The sequence below is a fragment of the Tympanuchus pallidicinctus genome, unplaced genomic scaffold, assembly GCF_026119805.1.
Source record: "Tympanuchus pallidicinctus isolate F22 unplaced genomic scaffold, pur_lepc_1.0 scaffold8, whole genome shotgun sequence".
In the NCBI taxonomy this organism is placed as follows: Eukaryota; Metazoa; Chordata; class Aves; order Galliformes; family Phasianidae; genus Tympanuchus; species Tympanuchus pallidicinctus.
The window spans coordinates 21,355,821-21,377,508 of NW_026294802.1; the positions used below are offsets into that span (position 1 = coordinate 21,355,821).

General features: G+C 39.4%; 1 protein-coding gene across 2 annotated transcripts in view; it reads left to right on the forward strand.

Annotated features, from left to right (window-relative positions):
- Positions 1–4,426: 4,426 nt before the first annotated feature.
- KITLG (KIT ligand) overlaps positions 4,427–21,688 on the forward strand; it is a 52,637-nt gene continuing 35,375 nt past the window's right edge. Inside the window, exon 1 of one of the 2 annotated variants that reach the window (XM_052668554.1) lies at positions 4,427–4,683. In XM_052668554.1, coding sequence (XP_052524514.1) covers positions 4,669–4,683 — 15 coding nt within the window. In that variant the 5' untranslated portion in view covers positions 4,427–4,668. The remainder of the gene's footprint in view (positions 4,684–21,688) is intronic. The other variant, XM_052668553.1, reaches the window with a different exon arrangement.

The following is a 21,688-nucleotide window of genomic DNA, read 5'->3' on the forward strand; positions in this document are numbered from 1 at the left end:
TCATGGAACCCAGTTCCAAGAGTTTACAAGAGTTTCCAAGAGTTTCAAGAAGCCTCAGACTTCTGTGAATGCCTATAAACATCCGGAGGTCCATCAGAAGCCAAAGGGCTTCTGCCAAGGATCACAGAACTCTGGCAGCATCAGCTTTTCCTAAGTTCTATACTCCATGAACCAGTTTTTTTCTAGCTGAGAATTCCCCCATGCAAGTGAGCTCTTCAGATTCTCATTTATGACTGCTTTAAAACATTTGTATATAGCACATGAAAGAAGCTTTCATGTAAGTCAGGAAATAGCCGTTTACTTTTCAGTAGTTACAACTATATTTTTACAGGCTCTGATCAAGTTTTAACAATGTCAATGCAGCTTCCTATTCTGGACTTATACTCACTACAAATAAATAAATAAATAAATAAATAAATAAATAAATAAATTCTTAGTTAAACAGAATATCTTTGGCATGCTAATTAACCTGCTGTAAAATCCTGAAGGTAATAAAACTGCCACTTTATGGAAAGAAAACCAGCAAAGACAGCAATGGGCAGAAGCAATTTTGGGCCTTCAATATAACTCCATCATTTCTTCTCTTTTCTAGGATTCTTTTTATGCTTACCTCCACAGCTCTGCTGGTCTAAGGGGTCTTATACATGATTTTACAGCTCCAGCCTCCTTCATCAGCATTTATTGAACAGATTTAATAGAATCATAGAATCATTAAGGATAGAAAAGATCACTAAACTTATCTAGTCCAACCATCAACACATCATCATCATGCCCATTAAACCACGTCCCTCAGTGCCACATCTGCACATTTTTTGAACACCTCCAGGGACAGTGACTCAACAACCTCACTGGGTAGCCTGTTCCAGTGCATCACTATTCTTTCTGAGAAGAAATTTTTCCTAATATCCAACCTGAACCTTTTCTGGAGAAACACAAGGCCATTCCCTCTAGTCCTATCACTAGTTATGTAGGAGAAGAGGCTGACAATCGTCTCACCACAATCTCCTTTCAGGTAGTGGTGAGGTGAGGTTTCCCTTGAGCCTCCTCTTCTCCAGACTAAACAATCCCAGCTCCCTCAGCCACTCCCAATAAGACTTGTGCTCCAGTTCACTCACATGCTTCATTGCCCTTCTTTGAGCATGGTTCAGGTACTCAATGTCTTTCTTATAGTGAGAGGCCAAAAACTGAACACAGTAGTCAAGGTGTAGCATTTTCAATGCTTTGAAGCTACTTAATTCTATTTTTACTTTGCAGTGCTTTCTTCTTCTTTTTCTTGTATCTAAAAGGCTTTTGGAGTTAGGAGTTTTCTTAAAGAAACAGCATAATAAGAAACAGAGCTAGTGTTATTTAACAAATAGTTATACTAACTTCTTTACCTTAAAATAATACAATTATCTCCAAAATCCCAGTCTATTCTAATATATTATTGACAACCAGTTACATGAATATTGCAGTCCTCAAATTAATATTTAGAACAAAATTATATGAAGGAAAAAAATGCAGCTGCACCCTCTGCACTTTCAGTGTGAACTGAAGTAAAAGTGGCTTCCCAGCGGTGTAGGTACACCTATCGATCTGAGTCTTGGTTGAATCTTTCCCTTACTTAGTCATTAATCTGAATAACTACAAAAGTTGTTCCTGCCATTTATATAAAGCACAAAGCATTTATGATGCTTAAAAGAAACTAACAGTCTCTTGGTAAATGTGAAGCAGGAGAAGAAATTCAAAAAGTGTACTTTGATCCAGTATTAAAGTGGGGTTAGGCTGCATACCTGGTATCTGTATCAGCTAAAACCCCAATGCACTCAGGGTACATAACAGATTAGATGAGATTAGTGTGTTATCTTTGTAATATGTACACAGTGTTGTTTGTCCTTACCTTTTCATAGGAGAAATTTTTCTATTTTCCAGACTGTTGTTTTTTTGTTTTTTTTTTTTCTAATTCCACAACACTAGTAGCTGAAAGTGGATCTGATTTTGCTTATTCCCCAATTCTGTCTGCTCCAATAGTCAGGCTTTTGCCACACTACATGAACTCATTCATAGTGGTGAGCTCATTCTGATGAGCCTCAGCTCCTTCTCATGGCTGGAGCTGTATAAAATGCAGCAGATATTCTAGAAAATTCTAGAATAAACAGCAGTTAGCAGCCATTTCTCACCTGCAGAAGAAAGTGAGACTTCTAGGTAAATGGGAAAGGCTTCATTTGTGCTTCAGTGGTTGCTACTTCCATACACTCAGAACAGAACCCCTCGGGAAGGATAATCCTGTTCAGTGGGTGGAACCAAGTCCCATGAAGAGGTGGGATGGCTGGCGCCATTTCCATAGCTTCCCTGTGAAGAAACAGGTTTTCACAGAGCTGTGAAAGGAGTCTGTACTCACCCCTAGGCATTTAGAACTGCAAATGAGGTAAACCATAAAAGGCTGTGTGCGGTTTGCAGTTGTACTTAGGAAACCTACCACACAATGCTCTAACAGTCCTTGGCTAACCTGTGTGTACCTGGTAAATCAACATCCAGTCCTGTGTTGAAAAAGGGCAAGACTAATAAAAACATGCTTTCTAATGTGTTACGGACATAAGTAATTAATGTGTTTAAACTATTAAACTCTGAATTTCAGAGAAAAGAATTCCCAAATTGCACTGGGGCCAAAGACAACAGTCATATGCATGTGAGTTGTCAGCTTAAAGGACGGGATGAAAAGGACATTCATCATTTATATCTGGGCTTGGATAAACAATGGGGCAAGTTCAAGAACTCAGCCTAGGGATGGACAGAAGTGCAGGATGAGCAGATGATAAAGGACTCAGGCTCAGAAGTAGGGCTCAGAAGTCCTGCCCTGTCTGCATAGCAGGACTGTGTGCGGCAGCCATTTCAGCCTTCCTGCCATAAGTAATGGTGGACAGAGTTCCAGGAAGAGAGAAACTAGAAGTATTCTCCATAAGGTAGGTGACTGCTACCCCAGGCTGCTCTTTCACACTTCCCAGTGCTTCTCACCAGGAGACTAAACCTGACAGCTGTTCTCAGAAGGAAATATGCTGTAACATTTTAATTTCCTGGCCCTGCTTGCTAAAGGGCATTATGGAGAAAGTAGCGTTGGTTAATCACTGCTAGGTGAGATACAAAATATCCTTTCACAGAGTTCTTTCACTTAAGAGCTGCCTCCCTTTCACTGCTTGTCTAGAGCACGAATCACAGCCATTCAGAGGCAGAAGGGCACATGTAACGATAAAGCTGTGAAGGTAACACAAAAACTACAAGGTATTTCAGATTGGCAATCAATAAGAAAGGGAAAAAGTACAGAATTCACCTGTATGCTCTAAATGAAGGCCATTATCCCATTATTCTGGATTGGATGCACACGCACAAAGAGATGTTTCTCTGTCTGCACTGACACCTAAAGACATAGTGGAGCTGAGCCTTAATAGCACATCTTTGCTTTGATTGTTTGAAAAATTATTTTTCATTCCATGTTAAAACCGGAGGACTTTTTCTACTGAAACCCCTCACCGTGCATTCTGATAGCAGTCTGATCTTTGACATGATCGTCACTGTGGGCAGTGTCCCTTCTTCATTCAATCTTTGACCTCAGCTAGGGATTGCTGTCTCAGTAAGTGGCAGTTCTTCACCTGCTCTTATCCGTGTAATGCATGCTCACAGTTCAGTCTGTGCAGACAGTGCTTTCCCACAGCCAATGCTACTGTGCATTTACACATTACACACATTCTAATAGCACAACACCTGCAGGACCACCTTTACGCAAGCATTAGGAGGCACTGCTCAACAACTTTTGTGGCTGGCGCAGGTAGAAACAGTCCTGATGCTTCCCTTTCTTTCAAGCGTTCGATGCTTGGGTTGTGTGCCACAGCAGGAAGTACCGCAATGGGAATTGCCAGCCCGGAGTCGCTGCCAGGAGCTGCAGCGCGGTGTCCTGGCAGGGAGCCGCAGGGAGAGCTGCCAGCCCCACGGGGCCTCCGCCGCCCTGCCCTGCCCGCCCCGCCGCGGGGCTGCGGCCCGACCACAGCGCCCGGCTCACCGCGCGCGGCCGGACGGCGCCGGGCGCTCCTCACGGCCGCCGCCGGGGTCGCCTCCAGCGGCGGGTCGAGCCCCCCACGCTCCCGGGCCGGCACCGGGCGCCCCTCTCCACTGCCGCGGGGAGCCCGGAGGCGGTGGGCGAGTCCCAGCGGCCCCGCCCGCAGCCCTGCCCGCCGCTCTCCCGCCAGCCCGCGGCGGCCGGGCCGGTAGCGCTTCGCTCCCTCCCGCGGTGCGAAGGGACAGGCCGGGCCGGTTCCTGCCTTCTAACTTCCCCAGAGTTTGCTCGGGTTTCCCCCTCCCAGCGGGACCCGCCTCGGCTCCAAGTGCTACAGGAGGGAGGGGAACGAAAGGAGGGAGGGCGGGAGGGGAAAGGCGTGTCTTGCCGGGGCTGCCGCCGCCGCCGCTGCCGCCGCTGCCAGAGGCAGATCCGAGATATAAAAGACCTGGCCGGGCGCCGGGCTCCGCTCTAGTCCTGCCGTGGCGAGAGGCCCACAGCGGAGCGACAGCAGCTTGGGGCTGGCCGAGGGCAACCCCAATGCGTGGACTATCCGCCGCTGCAGCATGCTGGAGCTACAGTTCAGCTGAAGGGAGTTTGCACACGGCCGGCTGGGCTGGACTGCAGCGCTGCCGTTCCTTATGAAGAAGGCACAAGTGAGTGCGGTCGGGGGCGGCGGGCGCGGGGCTGCCGGGCGGGGGCCGCCGGAGGTACCTGCGGGCGGGGCGCGGAGCGGCGCGGCGAGCGCTACCGGCTGTGCCCGCGCCTCGGGGCGGCTATCCGTCATCCGGAGGCTGCGGCCGCCGGGCGTGGGGCGGGAAGGAAAGCACGGCACCCGTCCTTCAGGTGAGCCGCAGAGCTGCGGAGCGGTCCCGAGGAGGAAAATAATCATCGTTATAATAATCACAATAAAAAATTACCGTCGGGTCTTGTCCTCGGTTCTCGCAGAGAGTGGAAAAGTTCCAGCAAGCGGGTCGGGTCAGCTCCTTTGCCTTTGGGAGACTCGAGAGGCACTTGGAAAAATAATAAATCAGTCGTTTGCGTTACGCGTGGGCCACGCGGACCGGGTGTGAAAACGCGGAATGATCCGAGGCAGGAGCGCTGAAGCCGCGCCGGGTCGGTGCTGGAGGTTGCCGCCGGCATTCCTCCCTCACCCTCCTCGCTCTGCCGGGAAGAACTGCCGGTGTGCCCTTGCAGCGTTTGTGCCACTATTTATTTATCCAAGTTCTGTGCAGATTACAACTGCTCTGCGCATTATAAAAGCAAGGCTAGGGGCAGGCGACAGTGAATAAGAGTGGAAAAATCATCTCGTAACAAGAAGCGGCTGAGGGAAACTCTGAAAACTTTACTGCATCGCTCTGCAAGGTGCCTATGCCCTCCGCCCGGGCCCATCTCACTGGGAGTCGGGGCCGCTCGGTGCTGCGGCGGAGCTCGGAGGGTGCTGTGCAGGCACGCACACGGCGCGGATCCGGCTCTGGGGCTTCTGCCTCTCCGCCCCCGTTCTTCAGAAGCAAGATATGCCTTCCCTGTCTCTTGGCGATTGCCGCATCCCCCACACACTAGCAGCCCGAGGACTTCAGCATGCAGCCATTGGAAAAGGCGTAAAAATTTAAAATAGGGAAGCGCCTTTCTAAAGTCTTTTGGGCAGTTAAATACTTTTTCAAGGAGTGACAGAAATTAGGAAGAGTTCTTTTTGAAATGTTTAAGTGTCAGCTGGCCAAAGCGTTGGAGAATGGACCCGTGCCTAAGGAGGTATTAATTGCTGACTGTTAACTTTTGTGATGCTGAAATACAGTGAGATATTATCTGAAATGATCAAGTTCTGAATTCTAACAGTGTATCTCCACTGCTGATGTTCCCTTTAAATGACTAAAGGTGCCTTTCACCTCCAAACTGTTGTTTCAGATCTTCTACACAAGCTTGGTTCAATATGCTGAATAGATTAGTAATTGGGAATGGTCTCTTACTGAACTGTAAGAAATGTGTGTGCAGAGTTGTATGCATTCAGTTGGTATTAGAGTAGCAATGAAGTTGTAAGATGTTATCACAGCCCACAGAAACATGTGCTGAGCTGTTTCTTCAGAGAAGGAAAAAGCTGTTCAGCAATCAAGCAGGGATTTACAAGTGCAAGCAGTCAAGCGTTTCATTTCCTATGAACTGTAAACTTCTAAAACCAGCAGTGTACTGGAACGACTTCTTGTCATGGTGGTGAAGCATCTGTCAGCCTTCAAGCAGTAACGCTTCCTGCTTTTTGGAGACACTAACAGACTCTTAGCTTTCCAAAGGATCGTTTCTTTCATTTTAAGGATTAGCAAACAAACGTGATATCAAGCCATTAATCATTCCAATGGGATCAGAACAAGAGATACTTCTAGGAAGAATTTAAATTAAAACTGTGAAGATCCTTGTGCAAAGAGAGAACAAGTGATGTGGATACAAGGAGGAGGACTTAAGCACATCGTGGCACTCAGCACATTAGAGTGAACTTCAATCTTTATGCTCTCCTATGCACTTTTTCTAGTGTCTAGGCTAACAGGTGTCATAGAGAAGAGAATAGGATTGGAAAGCAAGAAAAGAAGTTAACATTTCTTAACAAAAATCCTGTATTTGACTTAACAGAGAAAGTAAGAACTGCTACCTCATTGAGCCTTGAAAATACTCAGCAATGTCTGGGTAGTTCTTAAAATAAATTGAGGATTTGATGTTTAATGCTGTGTTTTATGGGCACAGTATGTAAATAGTGTAGCTGTAGGAGCAACTGAGTCAGATGTCAGTGCAGCTGAAGTGCTGAAAGAGAAGAGCCTTGCTGAACACTAGAAGTGAATAGGTTGATCAGTTTATTTACACCAGTCTCAGCCTGACAGACATGGGGAACTACAGAAGCATGTTCCACAATAGTGTCAGTCCTAGAAGGATCATTTCTAAAACTGTACAGTTTAAGTATATAAACCCTTGATTTAAATGTACCAGCATCTCCTTGAAATATATATATATAGGTAATGCTCTTAGAAATATGATTAAGCATCTAGGGTCCAGTCATACAAATCCTTTTTCAATGGACTGTTTCCATGCATTAATCTTATTGAAGGATTACTTATATGAGAGGATTTGCAGGGTATATACTTAGTAATTAAAACCATTATCGGAAGTCAGTTTGTCCTTATGCATGCCACTATTGCAGCACATGAAATACCACTGATGTCTGGATAGCTTTTTACATTTGGGATAAAAAAAAAAAAGGTGACGGAAGCTGCTGTGATACAATCTTGTAGAAACATGTAGCAGGTTTCTGATTTCCTTGCTCTTTGTTTTACTTGCAGACAATCTAAATAAGATTAAGTTACTGAGAAATATGCTGCAAGGAGGGGTCAAGCATGGGGCTAACTCAGGCAGCTTTTGTTATTATGAACTGCTTGATATTTGGTTTGGGCAGTTGATCTTTAGCTGTGGGTTAGATGCACAACCTCTCAGAAACCTCAGTATTAGAAAAGCCTATCTCAGCTCATCTTTTTCCCTTTGAATGTTTGTTCTGTTACAGTAGTTAAATGACCTCCTGAAGTTGCCCTGTCCGTTGTACGTTTGCATCAAGGAACTGGGAGCCTCTGTATTGATTATTATAAAACAGTACCTGAAAGAAGTATTAATACACAAATTGCCTGTTCCTGTCTGATATTGGCAGGCTACAATAGAAATGCAAAGCAGGTATTGATTCATTTGTGCAAGCTTACAGAAACATTATTTCAGTGGAAAGTATAAACTCTGATCTCCAATCTTTCTTGCTCATTCTGTAAGAAAATGAACATGAGACACTGCAAGATACTAGCAGCTCATGGTAAGCATAGATCTGCTACTCATCGGATAGGTAAATAAGCTTGCTGGAGCCAGGAATATTTTGTGCTATTCACTATGAGTAATGAACTAAGTAAAGGCTCTTTCCTCTTTTCCCTGGTTTTCATTCTGTTTATGGGAGGCCGTTTTGAGAATACGGCAGCTGGAGAGGACATCTTAGATGGTTTATTCTCCATGAACTGTCATCTGGAGAATAAACAGCTGATAACCCTTAAGACTCAAAGCCTGGGGAATATTTTGTGAGGCATTTGGTGATTTGTTTCTTTGCCTTCTTGCATCATGTGTCTTCTAGCTTTTATCCCTGTGAACTATGCAGCACTTGTCTTTGTAGTTTAGACTGAGGCCTCTAGCCCAGTTTGTTCCTGACTTGGTTCTGCCACTGCACAGAAATACAATTTCTCCTTTTGTGAAAGAAATTTCAGGCGTTCAGGTACAGCTCTGCTAGCTGACAGTGTCATTCTCCAAATTTTGTTATGCGACTTAATGGTATGCTGGCTCATGTAATCGCCATATTGTACGCGAGTTAAGAGTTGGCAAGGCACAGCCCTTGGCTTAGGGTGGGCAATGCTCAGTATGCAGTATGTAAACACAACACCCATTTATTTGAAGCAAGGCAAGAAAAATCTCCCTACGTAATTCCATTTGAGTGGTGTGGGAGCTGACGGATGAAAACGAAAGCATTTGTTCTCTCCCTGATCTTTGGTATGCCAACCCTGAAACTCATCAGCCTTTTAAACACATTGCAAATCCTTGTTTCTCTTTCCTATGTGCTTGTGGAATAAAGGAGATGGCCCGATGTAAGGTGAGTGGAGAGGGGTTAGTACTCCTCTCTGTTTTGGTGGATCGTCCGTTGTTTGCACAGTGTCTTGTGTAATATGGAGATCTACAGATGCAGTGTTCAGAAGTATTATCAGTGCTGAAATGAGTGACTGCTGGAAAGCTGTAAAATATGGATTTTTTTTTTTTTTTTTTTCTGGGTGATTTTAATTCTTTGCAATTGTAAACAGTATCAGAAATTTATTAGTATGAGACTGAAAACTGAAAATATGTTACAGTTAAAAAGTAGTGTTAGGTATTTTATTTGATTAAAACCAATAGTATGCATAATAATTTTGGTTAATGAAGGTAGGTATGCTATTGAAGACATTGTTTCTTCCATATGTCTAAATAAAAGCTAGCTAAGGAGTTTGGATTAATGACAACTTTGGATCAAAATAAATGATAATAAATTATCCTCTAATTTTATATTGTTATCTAATAATCACTAAATTACTTTTTTTTTCTTCCTGTTTAAACAATACTTAAATCATACAAGATAGATGAATGGGTAACCATTTTAAACTGTTCAGGAATTTTCTTCTTTATACATACTCTTGCACTGTTGCTTTGCAGAGCAGACTTTAGTTGCAAGGTAAAAGTAGCATCAATTTACTGATGGTATTCCCTAGTGGAGGCCCTTGTGGTACTCACTCCTAGTACCACAGCTTGGAGTATACTGGTTTGCAAAGTGGCTAAGTCCTGAGCTTCCAGATATTCTATTAATACTTGAAACCATGCTAGACATGAGACATGGTGATGCAGAAGGGCCTTGCAGGCCCAGTTCAGTGCTCTCATAATAATCAGAGCTCCTGAAGGGATTTCTCAATCAGGTCTACAGCAGTCCTGCTAGGCCTTCATCTTCACCATTGTTAAGGAGAGTCTGTAAATACGTAGGAACTGCTGTATTTTATTGTTTTTGTTTTTTTTTTTCTTTCTTTTTCCTCTTCGTTGCTGCAAAACATAATGGATGGAGAAGATCAGGATCAGAAATTACTCTCAAAATCATATTTAGCCCAAGCCTCAGGAGCTGCCTTGTCTCCCATTTGTGGTTCAATGCTGGTATAAGAGTCATTCACGTGGTATTAATATTCTGTTGAAGATTTTCTTGGTAACAGGCCAGGTATCTTGGAATTCCCTTATCCATACTGGCTTCCCACTGGTTTGGGGCAGCAGAGAGGGGAATCAGACAGAGGTGCATGTTGGCGGCCTTGGAGCTGAAGCAGAGCTGAATTGAGGACTTCAGCATAAACTGCTTGTCTACGTTTAGGGTGAATTGTCCCAGGAGGATGAATGTGTGGTCTACAGAGATTAACTCTGGGTTTGTGAGCAGTTTTGATTCAATCCAGACAGAAAAAGGCTAATCTAAAAGAATTTACCTGAACACACTTACTGGAGTGGAATGGACCCGGTCCGTCTTTCTTGGGTAGGAGCTCAAGTCTTTAAGGACACTTAACTCTCCAATCTGTCTTGTTGAAGTTGTTCTACTTTGTATAAGCAGTTATGCACTGTGCCAGAGGAGGAGAAAAAAGTTCAAACTCTGAATCTGAAGTGTAATTAAAGTTTTGCTCCAAATCTGAACTAGTCCATGCGATGAAGATTTTAACTCTGATGGGTTAAGTCATAATTTAAGGCCAAATTAAGTGAGCTGCTAGGTTTATTTTTTCAGTCTTGAAGTTGGCTTACAGATGAACTAGGAATGTAGGGCGGATTACCTTTTAGGCCATAAGGCTAAATTCACTGTTTGTGAATTATGCCGGCCTTTAAACCTCCAATCAGAAAGATTTAGGAGTCTGCAAATCAATGTCTGCAAACATCAGTTGTCAGTCCTATCTCTTTGTGTAACTTGGTGTTTCTAAGGGCCATCCCTGTGCCTCAGCACAGTCACATTAACTGTCACAGGGACAATAAATTCTCATCTAGTGTTTTCAGCTGGTATGTTGCTTCTCACTCATCATGATGCTGAGCTCCATGGACTTCAGTTCACTGACAGCTTAGCCCACAAATAAATTTAATCCAGTCTTCTCTATCATCTCTTCTTTGAAGTATCTAAAATAGTTTTTAGAAGAACTCCAAGTACAGTTTAAGAATTAACTATATAAGAAGTCTGTTGAGAAGAAGAATATATAAGAAGCCTATTAAGAACTATATAAGAAGTCTATTGTATGATGGGACCTAAACCCTGCATTTGCTTTGGCTGGGATCTTGGATCTCTCCACTTGGTGTGAGCAGGATCACATGCAGTGATAGTCTTTTCTCCAAAATGAACAACACCTTTTATTTTTATTTTTTTTCCCTCCTCCCCACTTGTAACTACTAAAAGTTGAGAAGGAGTCCAAGTATCTCACCCCATTTAACCCATATACTCATGCACACAGGGGAGATCACACTATACACAAGCAGCTGTACGCATAAAGTATTCCTTTTCTGGATGTCAGTTTGTTTGAGCACAAACTTACTTGCAGTGCGAGTCTAAGGGTGGTGTGAAATCTTCTGCTTAAAATATTTGACATTCTGCATGTAGTGTGTGTACAGATGAACCTGGGGAATGGCCAGGTTCAGCCTAGAAAATTTTTTTCAGAAATATACGTGTAGTTCTTTTACAGTAGAGACGCAACCTGTGTGTGAATTCACACCATGCTTTACCTTGGAAGAAATGCAGAGGATAAATGAGCATTTCAAAACAACAGAACCTCCTCAGAATAAAGATTTATCTGAGCCCAAAAGTGGATAATCTTAAACAGTTTTGTCAGCTGGACCTAGAGCTTTTTCTTTGTGTGCTTTTGTCCTTGATAATGGAAAGTGGAATTCGGTGACAGATCAAGTTAGTTCTTCATTTTCTGAGGAAGAAATTAATAATTTGCTTTCCCTTTCAAAAAGTCAAGGGTCTGAAAAATAAATATATTTTGTTTCAACGTGGAAAGATGAGAAAATAATATAAATTTTTCTTAGCTACGTTCTACTTGTCAGTAAGTAGCAAACCAATGTGTCTTCCATTTTTGTTTGCAGCATCACTTATCTCTGGTGGATTCATAGGTCTCTGCTAGCACTCTAACTGCTTTTTATTTTTATTTTTATTTTTTTTTTCTGGCAGTATAATCCAGATTGTAAAACTGATTTTTGCATGTCCTGACAATGTATTTCCATTTGAAACAGAAAATGGACCCTGTGTGAATCATACAGCAACTGTCTTTATAACAGTTGCTCTTTACAGAAGAACAAACTTGCAATATGTACAGCATATTCTGAAAACTCAGAGTAATGCATTTATGTACAAAGCTCATTATTTTAAAATAGATCTGGAAGTTTGGGGCTGTGCAGATAATTGGGCAGTTTTCTTGCTCTATTTCATGTTGATCTAAAAAATTCCTCTCTTTCCATAGAGATTTTGTAATTGCATATAAAATGTGAGTAGGTTGTCAGGATGCTGACATTTTTGGTTGAGCTGAAATAATGCACAGAAGTAAAGCAGTGGGGATCTGGTTGAGGACAAGGCATGATACATTTAATTTAACAATATGCTGCATATATACAAAATATTTCACTATTGAAAAGAAGTGCCTAGAAGTTTAGGGAGGTTAAAATGTACACTTGCTAATGGTTTATGGCAAACAAACCCTAATCTCCAGACCTCAGATTTCCAGCCTCTATTTGTTAGCTAATTAACTGAACTCAAAATTTGTCTCTTCCATTAAATGTCAGGCAGATAATATTAAGCATTATGTCTTTAAACTGATAGAGATCTACACATCAGTTGTTCTTGAAATTTGTTTTTCTTGTACAACATTGAAGCATGCAGGAATAGGAACATTAGTCATCCAAATGAGTTTAGGAAGCTTGTATAACACTGCTTGGCACCCTCTTTCGTTTGGATTAAAAAATATGTTCTTGAATAAACAGAGCTTTTTGGTGGTTATTTTAAAAGGGTAAAAAGATCTCCAATATTCATAATTGCTATCTTTTTGAAATTACAGTGTTTCAGCAGTGTGTGAATTGCATTTCCATCCTAATGGCAAAAACTATCAGTGCTGTACTTGATGCAAGTTTAAATAGCTCTGATGTGTATTATATTCTTTATTTTCAAGGAAATATGAACGTTATTTGTAGACTGTAAGTTTAAAAACTGTCACTGAAACTGCTTTTATCTTCTTTATTATAATCCCTGGAATAGAATGTGCCCTAGATGTGCCATGTAGTCTCTAAATCTTTGTCCTTTAAAAATTCTGGCCATGAGCATACTCAGCCCCAAATTTTTTTGGTACATTTCTTCAGTATTTTTTCCTTTAATAGTGTAAAGCAGGACAACGAGAGCCCTCTCTTCATGCTACCAAAATCAGTGAAAAACTTGTCTTCTAAAATTCAGGGAGGAGTAGATTCCATTCCCAAGAAAGGTGGTGTACATAATCCCCTGAAAATTTTTTTTCTGCTGCAGATGGAAAAAGAATTTGCCCCCTTCCACATATGACAACAAAACTTCTGGAATTATTTTTCTGTCATCACAGTAATATCACAGTGGTAATATTCCAGCTTCTCTCTCTCCATTCAGAATGAGAACAATGCTATCCTAACTTCTTGAGGCACTTTTCCTGGCCTCTGCTGCATCTAAGTCACACCGTCTTAAGCTACGTTAAGAATTTAACATAAAAGTTCTGTGCTTCTGGAATCCAAAATCCAGAAGTTTTCTCTTTGACTTCTCAGTTTTTTCCACTCACTCTAAGCTTCATTTCTAGTAAATGTTTTCTACAAGTTCCTGGCAGCCTGTCAAGTGGTCACTTTTATATTCCATCAGCTTTCTGAGGCCCACTTCAAATATTAATCTTTCAAATAATCTCTTTTTACTGTATTTCATCTTGTCTATAAAAATTAAGGATCTCAGGATTAGAATGAAACTCCTGTTCTGTGCAATCTATATATTTATACAATCACACACATACTTGTAATCTAAGCTGTTATGAAGAGCCAACTGAAATACTGATCTTGTCTTTCTGGAAGTGACGCTACTTCTTCCTTCATAACTTCAACTTCTTCCTTCTTAACTTCAAACATTTCCTTAACATATTAAGAAAATCTGTGCGTTTTTTTTTTTTTTTTTAAAGAGTCAAATATTTACTGAGATCAAAGGAATTTCCTGTAGACATATTTGTTATTGCTTTCTGCTCTATCTCTTACCCTTATTGTAGCAATATAGGAAATTACTGATTCAGTGTTCTAATTTGACGTTTAAGTCAACTGGAGTGAATTTCTTTTTTTTTTTCCTTCACTCTTTCTCTTCAGCGTATAATTTGAAAGAATCTCACATGTGGGCTTTAGTGATCAACTAGAGATTTGTCGTAAATGATTGCAGTACTTTTGGTCATTTCACTCTGCAACAGAAAGTTGTTGACATCTACAAATTTTCTGAGGCATATGTAAAGTTAATTTGATTGTAGCCTACTGGTTGATTTATATTGAAACAAGTCCCTTGCACTTCGTACCCAAGAATGTTATTTCAGTTTTTGCTGAACTGTATCTATTTGAAGTGCTAATTGCCCAACTACCATGTGCTTTTTGTCTTCATTTACTGTGACAGGTTCCTTTTCTTAATATGTAGGCTCTATTACTTATCTCAGAGTGAATGCCTAAATTCCTGCAGAACTGTGAAGAACTTTTCTCTTGTCCGTGTTGATAAGTATTGCTTAAGTATACTTGCTGGGAAACTGCATCATTGCTTATGAAAACATCCAAGTATTACCCTGGAATTTTAGAATGTAGGAATTGTAGAATTTATATCCTGAAAATATATTAATAATAACAATGATGAGATCTTTTCTGTAGCATTAATTAAAGAAGCTAATGAAATTTTGTGGTAGATGAGGTAAATTGATGTCTGTTCTTTAAAAAGAGCAATTCTAGGAGACATCTGTGAATTAGGTATATAAATCATATAAAATATCATATTAGATCACTTCCATATTCGCGTGAGTTTTCCTGCAAGAACATCTGTAGGAGATTGCAGCTAAATGTGTATCAGAATTGTTTTACTATTGACTGTGGTTCTCTCTAATTCCCATGAATGATTTTGACCAAGTGTAAATCTCCATAACAAATAAACTCACTACACAACTGCAGTTTTTTAATGTAACTCCTCTGAAAATCATCACTAAAATTAAATAGCTATTGTGTTCCATCATTGCAAATTTTGTAAGGAGACCTATATTTCATCAGTTACTTGCTAAATTTAAAGGTTTGTATTGCTGATGTCTTAACTATGTATTAAAATTAATGTTAATTGCATGTTGAAAGCATATGCTTTTAGTAGGCATTTATATTTCTCCAAAATTGTAGAGACATAACAAGTTCTTCTTTCTCAGAATATTTTTCCTCCAGGTATTTATGCATTGCCATAGTCCTACCAAGCCACAGGCTGACTTGCTCAAACTTTTATTTTGTGTGTTTTACTGTACAGGTTTTGTAATTTTTAAGGAAAATTTCAAATGAGGCTTTAGGTTTCTGCCTGGGTATTTGTAGTTCTCTCTTGTTAGCATAGCACAGACAGAAACATCGAGACGATTGTTGAATGGCATTCATATTAATTCTGTAGTCACAATTCCGTGACAATGAAGTTATTTAGTGTATATATAATGTGTCTCTTTGTTCTAAATGGAAAGGTTCTACCTGCACATTGATATATATCAGAAGAATGTGTCTGGTCTGCCTGGAAACATAGGAGACTTGTGGATTTAGTAGTTGGACTGTACAACATAATTGTTGACAGCAGTGTCCTTTCACATGTCTCACTCCAACAAAACCAAGAAACACCCCCCAAAAAATAAACATACATACACACAAAACTCAAACCCACCAAACCACTTGAATATCAATAATAGCTTATGTGGAAGGCACTAGCGTTTGGGTCAGGCTATAACGTAGAATTTGTGTTAATTTTTCTGTAAAGGCAAGATGTTCATAACTTGGCACAAATCAGTGATCCCGGCTTTTCCTCAATTTTCTTAAATATACAAAAACTCTTAACACATTTACTCATTTTTCATTTCATTGGAATTAATGAATATGTCCAGATCTTAAAAAGATTTTTTCTTAACAGCTTGACTCTATTGTTGTGTTGTCAGTTGATTTGTGTTTAAATCAGTCAATAGGAGGAAGGTAGGAACTCTATAGTAGGAGCTCAATAAAAGGAATAGAAAATCATAGCTCCTGAAAAAGAAATGATTTTAATGTACTAAGGTTCATTGTGTTTCAAAATAGGTGTATAATGAGAAAGCATTGAAGCAAATTACTTAGATTTTCTCCCTGAGAAAAGATCTAAGAAGAAAACTAACTAGCCCCGTATTGTCTCTCTGATCATAACACTCTGAGGATAAAATCATATAAGGACAGAAACCAAAGTATATTGTTAATTTGTCACAGGGCAAAAATTTAAGAGGTAATGTTCTTTAATTGTTAGCAGTCTCATATTGTTCAATCTGGAAGAAGGGTTCACAGATTGATGACAGCATGTGCAGACTGCATAAATTACTCAGGTTAATTGATACTAAAAGAGATTCTGAGGAACTTTTAAAAGGTTTAGAGAAGATAGAGGAACAGATGGCATGATGGCAAGTGGAGTTCATTGTGTTGAAGTGTAAGGGGGATGCATTTTGGAAAGAATATTTTGAAATAAATGTAACTACATTAATAACAGCAGTGTTCATTAGTTTCAAAAAATACTTGCAAGCTCCCTGCTAATGTACTTGTAGCTATACTTGATCAGAAAAAAATGGATGAAAATTCTATCTATTGTACCTCTTGTAGAACAAATTGGGCAAGATACTGGAATGTAATGGAAGCTGAAAAAAAAAAAAAAAGAAATGTAGTGTTTTTACGATGGTAAGAGTCAGCCACCTTAAAGTCCTGGTTGTGCATTGGAAAAAAGAAAAAAAAAAAAGAAAAAAAACAACAAAAAAAACAAAACCAGTAGTACTGAAATGGTAGTCCTAAAATGGACAAAAGCATATGGAAATAATGCACACCAAGAGGAACAGAAAGCTGAGGACAAGAAACTACTGAGAGAGATGTCTAGAAAGAGTAATATACAAGAAGTAGTGTACAGTGATTACTGAATATAACTGATCCTTTCATTATTGCAGGAGCAAAGAAATACTTTAATAAAGTGGAAAGTCAGAAGATGCTAAAATAGACAATGCTACCTTCGCACTTAGTTGCCAGTCTGGAAGGCTTTTTGATGGCAGATATAATGCACCTTGAAGTGCAGCTTGATAAAAGTCAGCCCAAAAGGTCACCAGTAACAAAAGGAGTAGTTCCAGTCTTCTCATCCTCGCATATCTCTTTTATGCTTCCAGTCATTCCTCAGGGATTAGTTTTCTGTCTGAGTTGAATTGGCCAGTCACTGACTCTGAATTTACTGACATGGTGAAGGGTCGGATGAATGTCAGAGCAAGGGAAGCTACAGAAAAGGAAATGCTTACAGCCTTCTTACAGCAACAGGGCAGAGCTGTTAGATTGCTTCAAACCATCTCATTATCCCCCACTGAATTAAAAACGTTATACACTGAAGTGTATAACTTAAGGTTAAAAGATGTGGTTACGTTAGCTTACACTGTGATTATGAAAGCTTTGTATATTCTAATTCATGCAATTAGGAAAATATTTCTCATATATGCAATATATTCTGTAACTGTGAACTATTTTTATTATTATTATCATTTTTTAAAAATTTATTCCCTGTGGCCACAAGACTGATTGTGAGCAAATCTGACACTTCTTAGTGTCCAAATCTTTATTGCTTTAATTGTACAAGTCAGATTTGGCCTAATTTTAAACTCAGTTTCATATAAAACCATCTGCCAAAATTATCATCTGTAACAACTCAGTCTGTAGTTTTGGGAAAAGGAAAACCCTTTGAAATATATTGTAGCTGAACTCCAATGTACATTGTTCTGAAGTGATTTTGTACAGTGCTTCAAATTTCTAAAAGGGCCGTTTTGGAAATTTGCTTTCTGTAAAACAAACATGGAAATAATGTAAGAAAGAACTTTTAAAATTAACAATGGCATAATGCATTTTAATAAACCTTGAAAAAGGATTTGATGATCATTTTCTGTGATAAGAAAATGTGCAGTTGGAGAAATAATCACTTAGATATTTTTGACATATGGAAGTGTTTTAAATTTAGATTGAAAAAAAGAAAAAGAAAAAAGTGCAACTGATCTTACTAATGTCCAAGTTAATGGCTTTAAACTGGGCATAATGTATTTGTAATTGCTGAGGTAAATGGCTTATTGCCTTCCCAGTACTTAAATTGTCTTATAAGCATACTTAAATGTTTTGAAGATTAGTTTCTAATTTGATGTGTCAGTTGTCTACAGTCACACAAGCTGTAACTTCAAGGCATTTGAGATTAATCTCATCCATTGGTGTAATACTTTGAGTAAATGTTCTTTTCACAGAGATATGTACTTAATGTCCTTGTATCCTAATAGTAGTGTAAATGTAAGGTGGTGCTATTCTTTCACAGGTCATCACCTTAAAGCTAAATCGTTCAGTATGGTTTTGATTATGCATAGAAAAGCATCTGATTAAAGTTATGCAGGTATTAAAAAGCTGTGTAAGAGCTTAATGTATTTTTTTCAAAGTAGAATTATTTACTGGGTAGCTTTCATGAATAACTAAGAGAGATTTGAGTTTAAAACAAAATCTGAAGTTAAAACAAAAAACAAAAAACTTTTTTGCTTTCCCCAGCCAGAAGATAGATGACTTTCTGGTTTTGTTTTTCTAAGTTTTATTTGGAAACAGCTAAGAAAAATTTGCATGAATCTCATAAACATTTCTTGGGAGCATTCCTAATAAATACAGCTCAGTTTGTCAGGTACAGTGATAGGAAGAAGAACAAAACCAAGATCTACTGGAAACTTGAAAATGAATAGTTTTAAATAGGTCCAGGGAGCATAAGCCTGACAATGTCATTTCTGACGGGCTCACTAAAACTTCATTTGATGAATTTTGACAACTGTGGAATCATATGTTCCAAGTTTTTGAATGGTAAATTTAAACTTAGATATTTCCCTGGGTGGTATCCTGACAGACCTTCTGTTTAGCTAACTACCATATCAAGAAACACTACGTAAGTGAAAAAAGAACAATAGGATTTTTGTTGAGACAAATAAATTCAACATGTTCAAAGTCCTCAGGGTTTTTTTTACTTTCTCTTCTGATAGTTTTAGAAACTTAGCAGCAAAGCCAAATGATGCTGCTTTCATTTTTCACATTTGTTGATTTTTAGTATACTGGCTTTTAAATGGCCTGCCTGTAGGCCATTGAATGTTTCCTTCTGAAAAATTATCTTCCAGACACCTCCTGCAGTTCTTGCAAAAAAATAAAAAAATAAAAAAATAAAATTGCTGTCTAAATGTCTGCAGTGGCTGATTATGGGACCACAGGCCTACTTCTTTTTCTAACAACACGTAGTTTGTTGCAAATGGAACATGGTGTGGAAAAAGTTATTTATTTGTTTCGAAACTCATGTAATACTTAGAATACTTTACTACGTTAACTTTTCCTCTTAGTATTCACATACGGAACTTGCTATGTCTTTTATTGATGTAATGTAGCGTCTTGTACGCAGGATGATTGCAAAAGGCTGTGAAGTCTATAAAACCACTTTTTAAAATCATGAACAATATAGGCACATCGTAAAAGGGCATTATGGTAAATTTATTGATTAAAAATTAATTAATAAATAAATAAATGGTGAAGAGTAGAAACTAAAGATTCAGTGTGGAAGAACATGACCCGACCCCTGTTCCTACAGCTGAGATTTGTAATGGTACTCCTTCATCCTGTGGTAGAACGTTGGGAGAAGCGTACTTTCCAGCCTTGTTACATACTCCAATGTAATCATGTAGGCTTAGTGCAGTATTTGTTAAAGTATATTTTGAATTCTGAAAGAGTAAGTAACAGCTTTTATTTCTTACATATGTTCAAATGTTTAAATATCATTGTTGATGATGTAAGAAAACTCAAAAAAAAAAAAAAAAAAAAAAAAAAAAATGCATAGGTATTCCCCCAAAGATTCAGTATTTAGAATGATTTTTTTTTTTTTTTTTCCCTCCAAAGTTGTAATTGCTTTTGGAATATTTCACCACAGGTTTGTCCAAATGTATGATATATATATGTATTTTAATAAATCTCTTCTAAATGCAAGTTCAGCTTCTTCACCAACATTTTCCATGAGAATAATGTATTACATTGTAATTTAAAGTTAGTAATTAAGTCTTTGGTGGATCAAAGTGAACACTCAATTCTGGTGTACAGAAATTTCCTTTTCCAGGCCTTTCTATATTGTTGCAGGTGCTATTGCCTGGAATATATCCAAAGATAGCTTTTGTGAGAGTAAATTAGCAATACATTATATGTCAGCTGCTACTTATCAATGGAAGAAACTGCTCTGACTAATGAGGAACAACCCCACTTAAAAGTTATGTGACAGAAAGTGTTGATTTTCAGTTATTAGCTCTTCTTCATAAGTAATCACCTGGCTGAGTGCTGCAATTGCAGCAACAATGCTCTGTGAGAGATAGGATAATCCTCTATTTATATCTGCTGGAGAGAAGAGCCTGTGAAACTAAGGGACTAAGCAGAATAAATCAATACATTCTGTGATCTTTGAGAAGGTAAGAGGAAGTGAGTCACTGGTTTATTTTCTAAGAATCTGGGCTTGTTTATTTATTTATTTATTAAATATTGTTTCTGTAATCTAGCACTAGAAGCCATACAGGCTTTGAAGTTAGGCAGAATAGGGACTCAGGGAATGATCTGGAGAAATAGATCAAGGGAACAAATTGAATAGATGCAGGTATAAATATGTAAGCAAAGTAGCAGTGTTGCTGTGAAAACAAGCCATAGTATGCATCAGGACAGCACAAGAGTCACCAGAATAGTGAAGATCTGGAACAAATTCAGACAAAAATAGTTTTATAATTCCTTCTATTCCTACTTCACTCCTCCACACTTTCTATTTGATATTATCCAAAAAGAACTGTTCCACTCTGCTGCTGTACCCTCACCTTAAGCACTGTGTGCAGAATAGGGCACCACAACATAAGGTCATAAAACTATTACAGTGTCTAAAGGAGGGCTATAAAGATGGCGAAGGGTCTAGAGGGCCGGATGTATGAACAGTGGTTATCATCCCTTGGTTTCTTCAGCACAGAGAAGAGGATACTGAGGGGAGGTCTTGTGGCAGCATATACATTCTCATGAGGGGAGGAGATGGATAGCACTAAGCTCTGCTCTCTGGTGACAGTGATAGAACTTGAGGGAACTGCATGGAGTCATGTTAAGGAAAGTTCAGGTTGGAAGTAAGGAAAGGGCCCTTCAGGCACTGGAACAAGTTCTGCAGTGCACCAAGCTTGCTGGAATTGAAGAAGGATTTGAATTTTGGGTGGTCCTGTGTGGAGCCAGGAGCTGGACTTGATGATCCTTGTGGGTCCCTTCCATGATTTGATTGTGAATGTCAGGTGGTTATGATATCACATGAATGAGGCATCACAGCATTCTACTGAAGTAGTGCCTATCCCAGGAGTTACCTAAAGTACGCAGTGACTTTGATAGTTGGCAACTGCCATGGGGCTATTGCACTCCAGGAGTACTATTTTCTTTTTATTACCTGTTGAGGAGGACTGTCTAGCTCTATCTTGGAATACAGGTTACTTATTATGATTTGCCTGGGCTAACTGGGTGGACTGCAAACTAAACATTTCAGCCTGAAGTTGGTCACAAGACCTTCACAAAGTCAGAGGCACTGAGAAAAGCTGCTGGAGCTCAGTCCCATGACAAGAATCATATAATTTATGCAAACAGTGTTTCTCACCTTATCCTGAGTGCTCTTGTAGGCCACCAGTGTAGACAGCTGTAAAAACTTAGGAAGATAATAGTCTCATGATGAATAGTACCATACTGATGTGACAAAATATCATTCTTCAGAGCTATCAAAGCTTA